We start from the raw sequence: 20656 nt of genomic DNA, 5'->3' as shown, positions 1-20656 counted from the left end.
GGCTTCAGATTCTCAGTGCTGTGCTTTAACCCGCTGCGCCACCAGGGAGGGCCTTGATTGACTTTTAACGGAGGCAGCTGTTGTAGGGGAGGACCTGTGCAGGAGATTACTTCCTTTGGCTGTTGGAAGTCAGTTCCCAAAGCAGGTAGGGCTGGTTGTTTACTGTAGAGTGGATCTGATTCTAGTCTTTATCGTTGGTGAGAGCAGTCCATTTTGCTGTCAATTGCGCTGAAGGGCAACAAGCACTTGGGCAGGCACATTCCTTTAGAAACACACTGAATTCCCTGTGCTAGATGTTATTAATAGACACCTCCAATAGAGAACCCACATCTCTCTTCCCCCTCATTATTCCCCCAAGTCTTAAAGAGAGAGAGACAGAGAGAAAACACTCGAAACAATCGATTTGTAGGTTTTTTTTTTTTTAAATTATTTGATACCAAACACATTTTAGCACAACCAAATCTTTGTGGAGCAGGGGTTTTCATTTAGCTCTAATGCAATAGTTTCTGTAGGAAGGAAGTATGATTGCTTAGGGTTCTTTCTAGGAGAGTCTTCTCTTCTAAAATGAATCTGGAAGCTTCCAGCAGCCTTCAAATGCATACAAAATCTTGGTGGTCATTCTCTAGCATTAGAAGCAGGTGGAGGAGCTGGGAGCAATTCAGGGAAACTAGTGGTAGCCCTGTGAAGGGCAGGGGAGGTCTTCACTATTCAGATGCAGTTTATAGTTGTGAAAGCAATGTTCTTGCCACGGAGGAAACAGGGCATAAATCTACTCTATAAATCTACTCTGTGCATCTGAGAAGCCAGTTAGGAATTAGTTTATATTATAGGAAAATCAGGAAAATAGCCACAAGCAAAGCCAGAACACTAAAGAGTTTCAGTAAGCTTGCAAAAGGAGATGGGGATTCTTTTACGATTCGGGTTTTAGTGACCTTGAATGTTCGGTCCCACTGGGTCATGATGGCATTTCTGGCCCCTTCCCATTTTCCTGGACCAGTCAAGCGAAACTGGTATGGTGTGCATGGGCCAAAGAACATGGTGAAAGCCAGGCGTGGATCCGTCAGGAGGATGGAGAAAATGTTGGGTTTTGCATCAATATAAGTCAGGAGTTCATCCATGTATTCGATATAATCTGATTGTAAAGCTTTGCAGTAGCACAAGCCAAACCTTTATGATAGAAAGATTGAGGACAAGGGGAAGAAAAAAGGATAATGATGATCATAGAATAAGGAAAAGTGCCAAAAGTAAATAACAACCTTACAAAGTTTGGGATAGTTTCTGTACTCTTCCCTCCATTGGGGTCATTTGATTCCTTTTTTTAAATTGAAGTAACATTGGATTGAATTATTGGTGGTGTTTGGAAGTATAGGATTCCCTCAAGTATTCCCTCTGTAGTGCACCTGGTCCCCCAATCACCCACAGTCCAGCATCATCATAGTCCATTGTATTCTCTCTTTGTCCTCATCCTTCCTTCCCTGCTCTGAATGGCCCAGCTCTGTAGTCAGCTTTCAAAGGTTAGTCTTTAAGCTTGTCATCTGGTCCATAGTTTATATTCTCTGTGCTTCACACATAAAAGTTGGGCTCTTTGAAAAGATATTTTATATATAAGGTACTCAAAAAGAATTACTTTAATTCTTTTGTCAAATGATTAGCAATTTCTAGAGAAAAAGATATTTTACAATTCCTAAATCTTTCTAGAACTCAATGTTACTAGATTTCTATAATGTAGAAAGTCACAAAAGGCAATTAAATGGATTGTCTTGTAATGTTTATATTAGTCCCTGAAATCACTGACTGATTAGGTGATGAGATAGCTTTCACATTGAATAGTTCTACTTTACCTATGTTACATTGGAATTCCACTGGAAAAACAAATCAAATTCCAAAATGCTTTTATTGTTTTGGGATTTAGTAGTTGGCCAAGTATGTCAACTCTCATTGTTTGGAAACACTTATGCATGAGATGTGATAACAGGTTTCTTAAATACACTGATTTTAACACTACCTTCCCCCCACCCCCAGCCCCAGGCATCTTTTTTTCAAGTTAATATTTGTACCAAAGACCAAAACAGTAAAATGGACAAAATCAGAGATGTTTTCATGAGTGTAGGAGTGAGAGTAGGGACCTCAAGTTTCCCTTATTTGCTGGCCTTCTCCTTCCAGTAGCCTGACCCTAGAGTGGTAACCAAAGATCACAGCGCATTGGGAACTTCTCTCTTGGAGAAGGGGTCAAAGATGGTAAATAGTTTTTGAGGACCATGTTATGGCCTCTAATTGAACTCTTCACCTCCTGTTTTTTCAATTTAAAAGCAGCTATAGGCAACATATAAGTGAACCCAGGTTGCTAATTAATAATAAAAATTAACCGATAGTGATTGTGATTTGAGTTTCATATAATTCTCACATATCACAAAATCTTTTTCTTTTCCAAACATTTAAAAATATGAAGGTGAAAAAACAGGTGATGGGCAGGTTTTGCCAACTTTTTAGATTGCTAGATTGCTGCTCAAGAGTCATAGTCAGAATAAAAATAGTAAATTACCCTTCCAGTGTCAGAGAGGGCAAACAGCTATATGTCACGACTTTCCCAACAGCCCAGTATTCCACATGGGTAACAGGTGGAATAAAGTATCTTGTAGATGAGGGTTTTTATAATTAACTTAGACGCCAAACATCCTTTGGTGCTAGATGACCACAGTCTGAAGTGATAAGTTGGGGACATTCAAACTGCTCCTTCCTTTCTTCTTCACGTTTCCCCCCTCCAAGTCTCAGGTACCTTTTCTTTCTCTAATGTATTCCTCCTTGTTTCTGCTATTAATTTTATCAATTTTAGTTATGATTCAGAAAAGGCTGCACAACTTACCCAGTGGGCTTGTTTTCTTTTCTTGCATTAACGTCCTCTATCATGACACTTGTAGGTGGTAACGTATTCACCCCTAAAAACATCAAAATACAATTTGATTTTAGTTCAAGGTGCTTTTTTAGTGGGCAAAGATGCTTTACTACTGCTCCTTTTTTTTTTTTAAGATTTTTTAAATATTTATTTATTTATTCATACAGAACTGGGATACAAGCCAGTGGTGTAGACGTTGTGAGAGGCTTCACCAGAGACAGAGTGGGGAGCAGAACAGGCAGGTTGTGAGATACACGGCTGAGGGGAGCAGCGGGTGGGTCAGGAGAGGTCTGCCACGCCATGTGGGTCACCTCTGGGGTTGGGGATTGAACTCACACTGAAGCTGCAGTGGTCAGTTTGCAGGCCTAACCCGTTGCGCCAACCAGGGAGGGCCCTACTGCTCCTCTTTTGTTTCAAGTACCTGCGAGTCATCTGTTCTTCTGGCAAAACTATCAGTAGCCCAAGTGGGCAGGTGGAAAGCTCCTGGTTAAATACCATCAGCTGAAAAGAAAAGCATCTGTTCTTCTCACTAGTTATTTGACACTACAGGACTTCATAGCTCGTGTGATGGAGTCTTGTCACTTAATGAATGAACTTTGAAATTTTCATTGAAGCAGTTGATTCAATCAAAATACAGGTAGCCATAGACAGAGCTTATATTTTTTGACACCGGAATTAGCCTTTTGTGCCAATGACAGCACACACTTTGATAAAGTTGTTCAGTAAACAATAGTAAACACTGCTTTAATAGACTCTGTTGCTTTAGACAGGAGATGGAGGTGGCTCCAATGTTTCTAGTGTTTCAAACCACATGGCAATCTGAGGACATATGTCCTGCTATTTCTCATGCACTCACCTTTCAGGACTCGAACAGCCCATCGAGCTTGCATTTCTCCTGTAGGTATCATGGAACCCAAGGGTTTAATGAGGCCAATCACAGCCAGGGTTGACTTTTGCAGATGAGCAGGGAAGATGTACTTATAAAGTGATGCCTGGCCATCTTCAACTTTCAGTACAGACTCATCAAGGAATGGGAAAGCAAAATTGTATCCAGTGGCAAAGACTATGATATCAATGGGCTCTTCCTTTCCGGGGCTGTTAAATACGACAGAGTTTTCCTTCACCTCCTTTATGCCTGGCTTGATGATCACTTTCCCAGTGATGATACGGCCTGGGAGCTCATCATTGAGCACAGGCTCTTTCAGCTGAGTCCTAAACAAACACATAAGAGAAAGGAGAAGTGTCAGTGAACAATGCAGTCAGCCCTCCTGCCTCCTCCTGCTTCTCTTCATTCTGGAACTCTCCCCTTCACTAGATAAGATGATCCCTCTGTGAGAAAGGATTCCTGAATGCCCAAGATGGAGTAGGAAATATTTTTCTCATTTACCAGATTTTGGAAGTCTGAAAAGGGAGCCAGAGCGTTCTCCAGCTCCTGTTCACTCACTGAATTTCAGCATTCAGCTCTCACTGTCATTTCAGAGATAAGTGAATTCTGAAGGAGGGAGGACAAAGGAGAACAGGGACTTCTATAGCTTCCGAGAACTGCTGGAAGCCCTCTTCTCCTGGGAAGTAATTGTACAAGGTAAACATGATGTATTTAAAGGGGACACTTTATTTTCCTCACTATAGCTTTGGAAGCACAAAACATTTTGTGATGATTTTAAATTATAAGAATTTAAATAAGTCATTTTGGCCTCTGGTGAATGTATAGAAATGGTGTGATAAAATGAAAAGTCTGGAATAGGAGCTAATGAGGGTGGCTTCATTAGTGCAAATATTTTTATTTAACAGAGGCAGAGAAAGTCCCTATTGGCTTTCTTTTATTCATCTGTAAAATAAGGATAAGGGGCCTCCCTGATGGTCTAGGGGTTACTTTTCACAGAAATCACCACGACAGTCTGAGTTTGATTCCTGGCCAGGGAAATAACACACCTGTGGCACAGCAGGGCTCTCCTGTTTCCCCCACTGCTCCTTCTTGCAGTGTATTTCAGTGGATCTGCTCTTTTATCCCCATTTTGTCTCTGTATCCTTTCACCACCATCCCCGACCTCTGGCCTACACTTCAGTTCTTCTATGCATAAATACCTCTTAAAAAATTAAATGAGGACATTAACACTTACCTTCTTTAGTTATGGGGTAGAAAGAAGAGTGTATGAAGCAGTGTATATACAAGAATCTTGAAAATGATAAAGGTTAGTAAATCGAGGAGAGAAGGGATTATAATTCCTCAGGCTCTTTTCACTTCTTCTAAACTTTATGGGATTAAATCAAGCTTAAACTCTTTAAAGCCCCATGAGCCACCACCATACAGGCTAGATAAGGTTATGGTTTAAAAATCTCTGGTGGATGAGAGGCCTGAAATTAGGAGGAATATGGAGGTAGGTAAAAAGTAAGGGAGGAAGAAATGGAGACATTAGAGGACAGCATAGGTAAAGGAAGGTATTGGACTGAAGAAAAAGACCAGGATGCAGCAGAAATGCATGCAGTCCAAGGGCACTTGGACCCACCAGTGTAGCCTGGGGTGCCAAGTGACCCATGTTGCAGTGTGAAATCTGGAGGAAGATCAGAGGATCTCAGGCTCCAGTGTCACCTGGCAGTAGAAACTCAGAGTGCAAACTTGGCAAATGAATGTGGGTGTAAAACTGTTGGTTCTTGTTAATGGGTAGGTTATAGGTTAATGGGTAGGTTATAGGTTACAACTGAAAGGACAGACTGAAGTCAAGGTCATCTCAACCATGGAAAGAAAAGCAAGACCCCTAGAAAGACGGTGAAGGGCAACTATAGGATTCATTTTTCCCATACATTGAAGCAAAGTGAGGTTATTGCTTTTGTGAAGCTGAGGCTTAAATAAATTGCCAAGGTTGGAGTTCAACTACCATTAAATGAATTTGAGCAAGTCACTTTACTTCCCTAGCTCAGTTTACTCACAGTAACAGGGAGATTGTAACATACTTACTCTAAAGACCTGTCAACGAGGTAAAACACATAATTTCACTTATATGGTACTCAAAACAGTAATTACAATCAAGTAAATTTGTGTGATATTTTTCTTCATACTCAGTCATGCTGACATTATTGGCTGCTTTAAACATGGCACTGGAAGAACCGAAGCTCTTTCTTCCTAAAGATCTCTACAGACACCTTATATTTACCTGTCTTCAGGTATTAAGCCATAATTTTCATGATTGAACCAGCTGTTCATTTTTCTTGCTATCAACCAAGTCACAATTGGAGTTGGGAGAGAATTTCTTAACAAGTTCTGAAACCGCGTCGTGAATACCATGTCCCACGGGTAGCCTGAGTCAAAGACACGGCTTATCACCCAGGATCCTCCCGTAGTGCTGAGGAAAACCTGGAAGCAATCAAAGGGGTCACTCAGCTGGACACAGTGAACAGGTCTGGCCCTGCCAGATAGTTAAGAAGTTTCATGCATACGAAAAAGTCTGTCAGTTCCAAAGTACATTCCTGGCAAGAGTGGTTGGCTCTTCCAGTACTTTCTTAGAGTTTGTCATTTGACAAAATGATCTCAGTAAGCAGAGTGTTAAATGATTTAGGATACATTGTTGAGCATTTATTGTCTGCCAGACTCAGGGCTAGACACCATAGTTAATGTATTAAGGCACAGCGAGATGAACTTCATGCTAGAAAACAATGAAATGTTGATTTTGTGTCAGTTTACCTTGTGTAGGCAATAAGAATAGAGAGAGGCAGCAATGAGAGTTATTAACAAAAGGTCTTAACACAAACCACTGTGCGGCTTGGTGGTAAAATTCAGTAACACAATTATTTTTTGTGTTTTGTTTTCAGATTGCTTGGCTGTGTTTATCTGCTGACTGAGTTTACTCAGCTAGTTGTCTCTGTACTTTTAAAAAAGGAGTTGTCTGTATCAGTGGTTCAGAAACAAGAGATTTAGCTAGTTAATCTGTTACATACTGGTATAAAATAACTGATTTACCAGATGTCCGCCTCTCCATGCCCACACTCACTGACAGAGTTAGTGTCAGCATTTTTGTTACACATTATGTTTGGCCTTATGTATATAACATAGTTAACATAATGGGGCAGTAGGGTGGCATCTGAAATGCGAGCATATCAATGGTTCAGATATTCTAATCTGCCCACTATGTCATAAGACATTTAGAATTATGTTCTATTTTTTTTCTTTACAGATTTATTTATTTATACATTCAGAACTGGGGTGTAGGCCAGAGAAACTCCTGTCAGTTAATTATGTTTGTAACTGACAGGAGTTTCTTTGTTGATATAGGAATGGTAAGTAAGATGTATGCTAAAACATGTTTTCTGATTCCAGAATGTTGACATAGAAATGGTAAGATGTATGCTAAAACATGTTTTCTGATACCAGAATGTCAAAAAATTAGAAAAATCAAAATTATAATATTCCACCTGCACATGGTGGCTAAGGTGGACAAAACGGTGTCCATTTTTGTTTCAGGACCTCCTTTCCTCTTCCTTCAGGAGATTTCCACCAAATTGTTAAGTCTCACAAAATCAGTGAATGAATCACTGAATCAACTCAATTGTTAAGTCCTTTCTGTTAAGTCCTAGAAAAGAATCTCAAATTTATGCACCAATCCTTTTTATTTAGATTTATTTATTTGACATCTGTAGTCTTCATGACTTATATGCTCCATGAGACTGGGGAATCTCATTTTTCTTGTATGTCTCCCAATGTATCCCCAATGTTTGGCCCAACATTCAGCACTTTAGAAGCCAACAGCACTTTAGAATGCGTATTTGTTGGATGAATTATGCTCATTCACAACATAGACTGAAAGAAAATAGATTCCATAAAAGGCAATTAGTAATCTAAGAATTAAAAAGTGTCGGTGGAGGAGTGTCAGTTATAATTGTTGTATATGTTTATACATTTTTACATGAAGAGGTCAATTTGTGTTGGAATGAGAGTTGGGAATGTGAACGTAAACTATAATTGTTCTTAGGAGGAAAATGCAATAGCCTCAGTATGAAGATATATGGACTTGATGAAGGTGGTGCAATTCACAAGAAAGAAGGGAGCAAATGGGAGATCTCAGCAAGGAAAAATAGGCATGATTTTCTGAACTATAGGACTGGGTCAAAAACAAGTTGTTTCTTGTTGGCAGGAACAGGTAGAGAAATTGATTTTGGATGATACCTGTAATGATAGTGAAGTTTATAGACATTTAAGAAAAATACTTTAAAAATCCATTTTGTGCTTGCATGTGTTTTTATTCTTGTCATCTCTTGTCATGGGGTCAAACACGGTTTCCCTGAGGCATTAATCTTAAGAAAAAGTTCTTTACTATGTAACATTGATAATGGTACCTTCTTTGCGAGGTGACTGGCCTCCACAGCAATGTCTGTGCCAGAATTTCCCATTCCAACCACAAGAACTCTCTTGTCCTTAAATTTATCCGGATATTTATACTCTCTGCTATGAAAGTATTGGCCTTTAAAGTTTTTTATACCTGTAGAAAAAAATAAGTCAAATAGGCAAATTCATAGGATCAATGAATGAATATAAGACATAAGAATTGTTCAGTTTATTAACACCCTTTGGATAGCTAAAACAACACTTTAAGTTATTTCAAATAGTATACTCAGTTTTAAAAAATCTAAAATCTGGATACATGACTTTACAAGATAATGAAATTAGTGAGTGTTTATTTAAATGGCAGTGCTTACTGCATCTCACTAGGTTAGCCTCTAATTTTACTTACTAAGTGATGAATTAGTAGTTATATATTGTGACATAGAAATTTATTAAGCAAAAATAGGTGCTTACTAAGTGATGAACTAGTAGTTATATATTATGACATAGAGATTTATTAAGCAAAAATATGTGAGGTCATTACCATCTAAAGGTTGATAGACATCACTGAAAAATATAGTAAATACTATTTTATTTACTAATATTTCATTTATAGAGAGCTTTTCAAAGCTGGGAACAAGAACAGAGAAGTTAGAGGGAACTGTGAGTTGGTGTCTATTTGGCAAACATACTTCAACACCTGCTATGGCAAGATGATATTGGGGAAATAAGATAAATAAAATCAGGTTCTATCAGTAAAGGACAATGTGGGTGGCAAAGTTCACAGTTCATTTTGGTGATGGACTGTAATTCAGGCTGAATTTTGCTGATTCATATAGAGCTGGCTCAGAGACAAAGGAATTATGTTAGTTGTATTGAAAGTAGATCTACTGTTCTAACTATTAATAGCTAGGATAACTTTGGAAGGGAATACCACATCTCAATAAAACATCAAACAGGAATAGAAAGTTTTGGTGAATACTTTTAAGGTTGCATGGCAGTCTAACACACATCTACTAAGAACCTGTTTCCCAATACTTCCCCCCCAGAAAAGGTCATAGAACATTAGATTCTCAGGGAATAAATATGGGGGTATATGGCAAAATAACCTTATCAAGGTTATCATTAAGGCCTGGTAGCTCACCTTAAATCATTAGAAATCTGATGTGAATCAGATTAAAACCCAACCACAATCAGAACATATAGATTTCAACAATGAGGTAATCAAGTTTAAATAGTAGCTCAGTACAGAGATCCAGTATGGATCCATTCAATGTAAAAGAAATGAAGATGCAAAGATGTTTTAACTTGCCTCCCAAGACTCATTCCTTGTTGACTATTGACTCAGTGCCATAAAACTCTTCCCTAGTAATTTCTATGACTCACATCTATCAGATCAAGTTGAGTTTTCCTTTGTGTACTGACTGGACTTTGTCACCCAAGTCAATTAGGGCTAAGTTACTGCTGAGGCCAGCAGCCTGTCTAAGCATTCTGTGTATTTTAAGTCTTTCTGTGTTCTGCCTTTGCTGAAGGAGAGATATTGAATCTTAGTGAATCTAAGCCTGCCTATTATATATTATTATTGTTTAAAGATTTATTTTCATTTACATATGCATAGAAGAACTGGGATGTAGGCAGGAGGTGCAGAGGGTGGGAACATTCACCAGAGGCAGAGTGGGAAGAACAGATGAACTGACTGAAATACATAGCTGAAGGGAGTAGCAGGCGGGTCAAGAGAGTTCTGCAGTGCCATGTGGGTCAGCTCCCTGGCTGGGGATCAAACTTAAACTGTAGTGGCTGCCGATAACTCAACAGCACTGAGACGTTAATCCTGTGCCACCAGAAAGGCCCCGTATTATTTATTCTTTATATTCTTTGGTTTTTATGGCTTGTTTTGAACAAAGGAAAGTCAACATTTAACCAGAAACTGCTGGCTAGAAAAACACCCCATTGAGATGCAAGCCTGCAAGAGAATAGCGGCTGGAGCAGGTCTCTGAGATGGGTGGTATGAGCCACATTGCTCTGAAGCCCTCTCTAAGCAGCCTGGGAACTATCAGCTCCAGCAAAGCTGTATCACAAGAAAGTTGTTGCTCATTATGAGAGTCCTAAACATTTGGGTTTCCTTGTCTGAGATCTAAAAGCATTGGAACTGGATTGGCTCCAGCATGTGGTGGTGGTATGAATTTTCAGATTCCAGTGGATGAAAAAGGGAGAGCGAGGATGCCAGTCTTCAAACATATGGCTGGATTCTGCAGCTGCCTCCAGTTCACTGACCACCAAATGGGCCAAAGGGGAAATGGTGGAGGAAGGCTTGATTGTCAAAAATATAGATATTGCCTAGAAACGCTGTGTTCCTTCTCTGAAACTATACTACTTCATGCTGACTGAAGATGTGACCAAGGGCACCCTGAAGCAAGACCCCAAGAAAAGTGACAGAAAAATGAGGAGTCTTTGGAGAAGTCCTCCTATTTGCTGCCCATCCTTTTGCAGTCACCTTGCAGAAAATTAAAAAAGCAATGAGATACACATGTTTGCTGTCACATTGTGCTCTGGTATGAACAAAACAGTTTCATTGTTTTGGATCCTATGATTTTCTTTGAGCCCACCCCATCTCTTTAACCCACTTCATGTCAATTTTGAACTGTGTGTCTGATTTCAAACCTAAGTAATCAAAAATGACGTCTCAAGTTTTGGTTGTCCATGAAGTACACATATATTTAATTTTAGCTGAACTTATTTTGGGGGCAAATATAGTAGAAGACTTGGTATGATTATTTGTTAGAACCAGTTATTGTACATAGAGATCTGTATATATGTAATAACTGAAGTATATAAGGGGGAAATAAAGCAAAATCTGTTACCTTGTAAGTTTAACTATTTAATGAGAGTACCATAGGAATCCATCCCTAGAACAATCAAATGTTGGGATGACACCCATGGGATAAATGAAGGTCAGGTGCAGAAAATGTTGTACCTGGAAAGCAGCCCAGGGGCAGTTTGGGATCAGTAAGAAAACCAGTGCAGACCATGACGGCATCGAAGACAGCAGACTCTTGCTTCCCCTCTCGCAGAGTGACCACCTCCCACTGGCCAGTTACAGCAAAATCTGGGCATTTTCTTACATTGCAGACTTTAGTCTGGAAAAGAAACCATCGCCATTGCTTAATGTTGTCAAGTTTCCAGCAAGTGCTTACTGGCTGAATTGACAATTGACATTTCAGATGTTCTAGAGCATAGAAATTAAGCATAACACTAGAAAGCAAATTGGACTATCAGAGTAATCTGATAAAAATAATCTAAGTTTAGTGTTTTAGGGAGGCATTTAAGAGGGCTGGTAAAATCCAAATATTTTAAGTTATTTGTTCAAATTCTCATTGTAAGCAATAGAACTAATATTATAACCTATGTTTCCTGATGTCATTTTTTCAATATTCTTTCTGTTACATATATTTCTTACTTATAGAGCTATCTCTTTGAGAGACAGTTCACTCTAATAGAGAGCTGGATAAAACATAATTGAAACTATAAATTTTGTCCTAAGTATTTTAGTTCATAAAAGGTCTTCTAGAATATACTGCTAAAGATTTTCCAGATCATGGGAATTTATGAAAGTACTAACTTTACAGCCTGAACTTTTGGAGGAATAGTCTAAATTTCAAACACTTAATTTTTTTTTTTAAGCACTAGTCCCTAAGTACTAGGTTCTGTTTTAGAAAATATATAAAATAAATTTATAAATCAAGTTTAAAAAGCATAAATAATTCAGTCATCAAGAGACTTTATATCTTTATATTTTCCCTTTCAAAGAAGTTTCTTATTCTAATGGGTTCACTGGTTTACATATTTGAACTGCTTGCTGAATTTTTACATTTGTTTTAGTAGCTGTCTCTTTAAAATATAAATTTTCAATTAATTAAAAACATTTCAAAATGAAGTTTACTTTTTATCTTAAAATAATCAATGTTCATCGTTGAAAATCTGGAATGCATAGAGAGGAAAGAAAAACAAAACCTCTCAGAAACAGCTGTTATCTGTACTTAACATTTTTGTGAACAACTTGCTTGTTTAAAAAAGTTTTTTAAAAAAAATGGCTTAGGCAGCATGTAATAAAAGAAATGCTTCATATTTAGAAATCTCGATGCATTAAAATTGATTTTCCTGGACATATACACTCACTATGACAATGTCTAACTTTACCGAGTTCCCTACAAGATAAGGAAGGATGAAGTGCTCATTGGAAAATGATCAACAGTGTTCCCCCACCCCCCACCCCGAGTTTTATTGAAATTTGATTAACCTATAACATTTAAGTAATACAACATTGTGATTTAATTTAAGCATGTATTGAAAAAACAAACAAAAAGATCCCCATTGTTAAATTTAGTTAACAATGATTACCACACAATTACACATATTTTTCATGTGATGAGGACTTTAAAGATCTTTTTCTAACATCATTTAAATTTACAAGCCAGTATTGTGAGCTACAGTCACCATATAAATTATAGCCTCGGAACTTAAGAGTTTTGATAAGATAAGAACTTCTCTTATATAAAATAAAATATAACTATGTAAGATAATTTCAGCTATAAGATAACTTTAATCCCTTGTTGACCCCTTCATCCATTTCTCCCATTCTCTCCTGTCCACCTCTGGTAACCACCATTCTGTTGTCTCTTTCCACCTTCCCCTGCTCTAATCACTGCCCCACTAGGTTCTCCATGTAAGAGAGGTCATGGAGCATTTGTTTTATCTTCATTCCTTATGTTACTTATCATAATGCCCTCAAGGTCCATCCATATAATAGCCAGAATTTTCTTCTTTTTATGACTAAATAAAATTCAATTGTATCTATATTATTACGTCTATAGACATCAAGCCTGTCTATAGACATGTCTATAGACATCAAGCCTGTTTCTAGATCTTGGCCATTGTAAAAATGTGGCAAATTGGGGGTGCAGATACCTCTTCAAGATAGTGATTTCATTGTAATATTTTTACAGTTGTTAAATGTGAATCTTATCTACAACTTGTGTTGGTGAGTCTTTCCACTCATTTTTCTCTGTATAATTTCCCATGAGTTCCTTAACCTTCTCATCTCTGATAGGGAGAGAGATAGAAGGAAATATATGGATTTTATTGATTCTTGGAGAGGAGATAAAAGGCCAAAAACAAACAAATAAAAACCAGAAGAGAAACAGATACGGTCATCTGCCCTGTTGTTTTCCCTATCGTTTTATCCTCTGAAATGGGAAGGGCTGAGATAGGACATAAAAAAGCAATATACAAAGAGTTTTCTATTCCTAAAGATATTAGAGCAGATTTTCCTCTTTTTTCATTATTCTTTCTGTTACATATTCTTATTTCTTACAGAGCTATTTCTATGAGAGCCTGTTCCCGCTAGTCGTGACCTGGATAAAACATATCCGGAACCTCTCACAAACAGCTGATATCTCTACTTAAAGATATCTTGTGAACAACTTGCTTGTTTAAAAAATTTTTTTTTTAAAAAGTGGGCTTAGGCAGTGTAAAGGAAGTAGTAAAGGAAGTGCTTCAGATTCAGAAGTTTGATGATTTAAAAATAGATTTTTCTGGACATATACATTAACTATGAAAATGTCTAACTTTATCGAATTCTCTACAAATTAAGGAAGTGTGAAGTGCTTATTGGAAAACTGATCAAAAGTGTTTCCCTCCACCCCCACCAATGAAACAAAAGAGTTTCCATGAGATTTAATTAACCTATAACATGTAAGTAATATAACATTGTGATTTAATCTGAGCATTTTTTGTGTTTGGACTGTTGCACATGTGGAGGGATAGAAGAAAGTAGAGGAAACTGGTGAGAGTTCCTGGGTCCCCATGTGCAGTCATTTGGACCCAGCTGAAAACGGGGCTTACTATTTTTTAGGTCTCTTAGGACTCTCAAATAGTTTTGCAAACTAGAAATGTATGCTTGTATGCTTACACCAAGCATGCCTCTCTACCTCAGATTTACTCAAGGTGGGGGTAACACAGAGAAAAGGAATCTTTCCAGGAGTCATTAACCTTGCCAATTTATTATCTCCTCTACAGATATCAGGACTAAGCTCTACTAGCTGAAATTTTGAGTCTTACCTTGAATTGAATGCATTTCAGAAGGTTGAACCGGTTTGCATACATTTTGAGATACTCCAGGAAGTAGGAATTTGGAACATAATTTGGAAAGTCTTCTGGGAATGGGAAGTCTGAGTAGCAAGACATCTCCTTGCAGCTGTTGGAAACCACAGACTTGTAGAGACTGGCTCTGCCTTCTTCCACATATTCCTGCACACACAGGGCATGCACACAAGTGAGTATGCTTGTGCACATGAAATGAATATTAAGTTACAGATGTTTCAAACATTGCCCAAGATTAAAGTGACCTAGATGATGTGTGATGTCATCTTTCTAGTGGGATTTGCTATCTTGCCCTTGAAAGATGATGAACATTGGAACCCACTATGAATGTCATGATCTGAAATACAGTTTTATCCATTGTATCCTAACAAATATACCTTGGATAATCTCATCTGTCCAGATTCACACCATAGCTGTGTAAAATATAGGAGAATATGGAAATAGACAAAACCAGGAGGTAGTATGTGGATGATGAATGATTAGTAGGTACTTTGGTTTCATGGGATGCTGTTGAAAGGATTATGGAGAAGAGTGTTCAGATTGTTAAAACTTTTTTTTTTAATTAGGACACTTTTTTGAATGGAAGTGATTTTTTAAGTGGAAATGATTCCACTTTTGGAAATGCTGGAAAGGTAATTCTATTCTACAGTAAGTTGTACAGGGATATGGAAAGGAAGGAAGGAAGCTAGTTAATAACCTAAGGCACAGTTTCCACTTGACTGCTAATAAAAGCCTGAGAAGAAGCAATGCTAGTTGAAACTGGGAGAAGTGGGATTTGTGAGGTGGCACAAAAGTGGAATGAATAGGATTATGAAACTGATTGGATTTAGGATTTGGGTGAGGAATCAGGCCAAAGGTTGCCAGATTGGATAATTGTGAGTGTGATGAAATACCCACCAATTTTCCATCCCCTGTTTTAACTGGAAAAACTAGCAAATAACCACATTAAAATGACGATTTAAAGTAAAACAATTAATAGTTTTAATAATGTCTTTCATATGCATTACCTTGTTTGGATATATTATGGATTTCAGTGGGAAAGTCTATAGCATTTTTTTAAAGATTTAATTTATGCATACAGAGCTGGTGTATGGGCCAGAAGAGCAGGGGAGGTGAGAGGATTCATCAGAGCAAGCCTGGGGAGCAGAACAGGTAGATTGATGAAGTATACAGCTGAGGGGAGCTGTGGGCAAGAAGACTGCTGCTCCATGTGGGTCACCTCCCTGGCCGGGGACCCAGCGTGCTGAAGCAGCTGTGGCTAGCTTCACATTGCTGCACTTTAACCCGTTGCACCACCAGGGAGGGTCAGTACATACCATTTTAATATTATTTACCATTTTGGATATGTATAGGTCCATTTTTTCCTATGAAACATTATTTGTCATGTAAACAGGTAGAAACATGAACATGAAAGGTAGGGAACTAGATCTGCATAGCATATATAATAATCACACAGGAAACAACTATCAAGATAATGTCTTGTGGCCACATTATTGGATAGTAGAGGTTTAGAACATCCTTAAACTTGAATCCAGTTATTATGACTAAATTTAGTGTTGGTTTGATAATTAAGAGTGATCTGGTATTCTCTACATTATAAGAAAAAACTGTATGAACAACAGTAAACCTCTGAGAAGTAAGAGCAAGCAGCAGGACAATTAACTATAGTATAAGGAGAAAAACATCAGTTTGAATAGTTTGGGTTCAAATGAATGACCAAAACTCCCTCACTGTTCTCTGGTATCTGAAAGCATTACATGGTAAGAAAAATTTTGTTAAAATAGTCAATTTCTTCTTTTGCAGTAAAAATGTAAAATTTGTTTAAGAAAGGAAGATATATACATAATACATGTTGAAAAGATTGCCATAAAAAGAATTTAAAAATTTGAAGCTTTTTATAATGGCAAGTTCAAATATTAAAGAGTTATGAGAACTCAGTTGAATTAAATAAGCTAGGGAACTGTGCATTTTATGGGGCATCAAAACAAGCAAAAGTAGGGGGAAAAAACTTGAACAGCTCTACTTTGAAAAACTTTGGAAGATAATTGTAAAGGCAGCAAGAAGAAAAGCTTCCAGGAAATAATGAAAGGAATTTGTGAAATAATGTATCACAGATGTTAGCCAATGAGAAACGTAGCTTAGAGTGCACATTTAGGTTTTAGGGTAGAATCCAAGACCACTTCTACTTTCTTCTCTCTTTCCTCCCACTGATTGTTTCTTCTGGAAAAAGGACAAGGTCTGGAGTGTGCAACCTCTATACAGAGAATGTGGAGTCCATGACTCTTCTCAATGGTGTCTGCAGGTCCTGGGCCCTCCCTGCAGAGTTTGCTCCAGGGACTGCCAGACCCTGCTGAGTCCCCAGTGGTCTGCATTCATGCCTCGTGCAGGTCTGACAATTGCCCTCGTACTCCGTGTGTGAAAACCCATTCCTCCTGAGAACTGATGGGGAAAGGAGGGATAGATAGATTGTAGAGACGGAAAGGAATCAGAGTGGTATTTATTTCAAAAGACAGGACAGTTTCTCACATTTATATCTTCAAGTGTTCCTTTACAGTGGAGATGATCGACCTGTGTTGTCCTAAGTCACCTTCCATCACCAGAGCCTAAGGGTCGCAGAGCAGATGTTCCACACTAACAGATGTTCCCCATATACTGCCTGTGCTACTGGAATTGGTGGCCAGGAGTGCTTCTTTACCAATGGACCCCTTTCCTTTAAAGGTTCACCCCCTGCTCTGCCCCAATGAATGATGGTTTTTATTTTTCATCGTCACTTTTGTCTCTTTCCTCTTCGTTTAAAGGTGTGGTAGCTGCAAGAGACCGGAGTCATGACCTTGTGGTTGTCTTATGAAATGTAGTATGTTATTTCTATGAGCTTTGGGTAATCTTTATTTGGAAATGGAAACTGTCTCCACTTGTGATTTCTTGGGTTTTTGCAGTTTATCTGACTATTTTTGTACAAAGGTCCCTTATGCCCAGAACAGGCACCAAGGATTGTCCCGACTCCTGTCCGATGCCCCCCTAAACACACACTTTCTAATAAGTACAGTCCTTACTAAAGCAGACTCAATTCTGTGGACTTGGAATGGACCATCTGGTTTGAGTGCAAAGATGCCTCTAGTCACCCTTTTGCAGTGTGTGTGTTTTTGTGTGTGTTAGGGTAGGAGGGAAAAGGGCTATCTATAGAAAGAGGAGTCTGGTGGCATGTTAGAACTGAAAGTCCCCTTTATGTTCACTTCATTTAGGGTTTTCCTATCAGGAATCTGAAGGTGCCTAGTGAGATCATTGTGTCAAGAGAGGGCTGGTCAATGAAGGTTGGGGTGATTTTTCCTGCTTTGTAGCCCCCAGTAATTTGGCTTTTACCCTTTTCCCCAAAGTGGTTGTATGTTCTCATTTTATGAATGAGGCAAGGGGAGTGTTATGGTCTGTGAATTGGGTTGCATTTTGTTTTGCCCACTGCTGGATCTCCTTCTTTCTTACCCTTTGGGACTCCTATCACAGGCCTTGCAATATTTTTTTCATGTTTCTTCCCTCATGTTTATCCTCATCTCAACTCCCTTTCCATCCTCCTCGGATGCCACATTTTTCTAAAAGCATCGAGTTCTCTGAGGGCCCTCTCTGCTGGCAGAAGGGGTTAAAGCCCAGCACTATGAAGCTATCTATCAGCAGCCACTGCAGCAGTTCGAACCCCAGCCCCGGAGGTGACCCACATGGCGCAGCAGACCTCTTCTAACCCGCCTGCTGCTCCCCTCAGCGGTATATTTCAGTTAATGCCTGTTATGTTCTCCCCTCTGTCTGGTGAATCCTCTCACCTCCTGCACCTCTGGCCTGTACCTCAGTTCTTGTGTTCATAAATAAATCTTTAAAAAAAATTAAGTCCTCTGACATGCATGCTTCTGCCTGTTTTCCTCTTCCCACCTCAAATCTCTTCTCCCTTCTCTTTTTCCTTTCCCTCTGGTCTTAAAGGTGTTTCTCCATTTTACAAAGAGAATCCTTCCACTTGGACCTACAATTCTATTCCCTTCTTTTCCTACCATATACTTGTTCCAATTTGGACTGATGTATTTAATTGTTTCCACCTGCCAGATGTTTCCCTTTACTGGCATTTGGGTCTTCTCAGCATGCAAACAAAACAAACATAAAAAGACTGTTCTTCATTATCTATTGCTTTCGATGTCAGGTGTGAATCCCTTGGCAACACTTTCAGCCACCTCCTCCAGCCTCATTATTTCTCTTGCATGAACCACATATAATAATAAACTATTTTGGTATTTCTGTTTTCCAGGACTGGCTAATACTTTTTAATGCTAGTTCCCTCCCTGGTTCTCCCATTCATTCCTTCTACCTATTGAAATCCTTCAAAATCCATCACATGCCACCTTTTCTATGAAGCTTTCTTTGACTTTCCTCAAGAGGATGTATTCCCAACCTCACTTACATGCCCTTTTCTTGGTTTCTGACTTTTCCCATTAGGCTGACAGCTCTCCCAGGGCATACTGAGTCTTCAATTTTGTATCTCCCACTGTTCTGCTACTTGGTATTTTAATCTGCTCATATCACACAATCAGTTGGGCACAGGTAGATCTAGAACTTATTTCTCTTGATCCTTAGGCCAGTGATATTTTAGTGTTTATAATGAGGTGTCTTTGACCTATATGAGGAACACTTTTCTCTGGTATCCCAAGGTCTCTGGACTCACTTTTTGCTTGCACTGAGATTACTTTAGCCAAATAACTTGTAATTATCCAACTAGACAGTTTCATCTTGTCAGCTAACCCTCAGCTCTGATGCCTTAGTAGTGATTGGAATACTGACAATTAAGAATTCTGAGGCTCACCAAAGGAAGGTATCAAGCTTGATGAACAACATCTTGATTGGCCAGAGGGTAGAGTTCCGGCATGGGTGTCAGCTTTCAGTTCTCCTATCAGAACATAGTGATTTGAATCCTGGGAGCAGATGTGCTCTTTCACCTAGTTTCCCCAGGGAGGTCTCTGTTCATTGATGGTCACATTTGGTGGTTGGACATATTTCAAGATATGCACTTCTTCTTTATACATGAAACAAGCTGGCCTATGCTGGGAGAACTCTGGCTGAACTAGTAACTTTGACCTCTCTGAGGCTTTGCTCTTGGAATTAGAAAATAATTACTTTCTTACAGCACAAAATCCTACCCTTCTTAGGGAGGAGTGCCCTGACGGGCTCTAAAACCAGGAATCTGACAACTTGCTCCTTTTTGTTGTCCCTGACTGCTGTCTCCCAGTACATCTAAAAATCTCATGGAAAATATTCTTGACCCACTGCGAAAGATACAAAATAGAAGTTTGGGGAGACTAGGTGCAGATTCTTCCCCAGCTGAGCCCTGGAGATCACAGAAAACTTCACTGCTCTGCTTCAGGGTTTCAGTGGCCTCAGACACACCTGTGGTGTCTTCCCTGCCTATGGACACCAGCTTTATAGGTTTATATCAAGAATGGTCTTTATACTTCCCTCTCCTTTCTCCTCACTCCATTCCCTTCTCTAATCTGGACAATAGTCCCGTTGAGATATGAGAATTCATTGCTATTTTGCTTAGAGAACAATGCCCTTCCCCCTCTCCCCAGCTCCCTGCCCCTCTCCTACAATTTTTAAACTTCAGGTGGCTTTTGGGATGGATTGGGGTTGCCTGACGTTGGGGTCTTGAGTATAGAGCTCATCCTACCCTGGTCCTGCATTTTACTGCAGACAAAGCATGGCTGGAAAAAGAAACAGGTACAAGCAGCTTAGCCTTGCAGGTAGAGGCTGACATTCCTGTTCTGTATTTGCACTTTTGCTCCAAACACAGCAGTCTGTCCTGCTTCAGAGCCCCTGGTTTTCCTCCCCTTATCCTGGACTTAGCCTGTCCAGTCACTCCATCTTCTTCCAATCTTTGTGAGTATCTTGGGAGGCATTTCTTCCTATTGATGCCAGATAAAGTCTGTGAGGCAGCTGACAGAACTCCCGTTTAAACTCAAACTGTTTCTTCAGTCAGTTTTAATGGCCCTTCAGAGCCTCCCATTCAGCAGACATTGCTAACCCCTCCCCACAGCAAGCAGCCTTATTGGAAGAAATTTGTTTCTCTTTCTGCACTGACCAAACCCTTTTACCCTATAACCCCATAACAAAGTTGTTGAAACCCCACTTACGGTAAATCTCCACAGCCCCCCTAAGTCGTCACTCCTCTCAAAGCAGGTGGGCTCTAGTCCTTCCTCCAGACAGCACTTAATAGAAGCCAGGCCGCTGACTCCAGCCCCCACGATTGCAACTCGCTTGGCCAT

General features: G+C 39.2%; 1 protein-coding gene across 1 annotated transcript; it reads right to left on the bottom strand.

Moving 5' to 3' along the window:
• Positions 1-20656, bottom strand: FMO1 (flavin containing monooxygenase 1). The gene is made up of 8 exons (XM_004688475.2): positions 20525-20656; positions 14325-14513; positions 11182-11344; positions 8222-8364; positions 6046-6245; positions 3750-4105; positions 2864-2936; positions 1-1167 (listed from the first exon to the last, which is right to left on the bottom strand). The coding sequence occupies exons 1-8, from the start codon at positions 20654-20656 to the stop codon at positions 825-827; spliced, it is 1599 nt and encodes a 532-aa protein (XP_004688532.1). The 3' UTR covers positions 1-824.

Source organism: Condylura cristata, unplaced genomic scaffold (genome assembly GCF_000260355.1).
Source record: "Condylura cristata isolate star-nosed mole 26May11 unplaced genomic scaffold, ConCri1.0 scaffold00024, whole genome shotgun sequence".
NCBI classification, from domain to species: domain Eukaryota; kingdom Metazoa; phylum Chordata; class Mammalia; order Eulipotyphla; family Talpidae; genus Condylura; species Condylura cristata.
The sequence above is the reverse complement of the archived record's forward strand: the minus strand, read 5'-3'. Positions and strand labels throughout refer to the sequence as shown.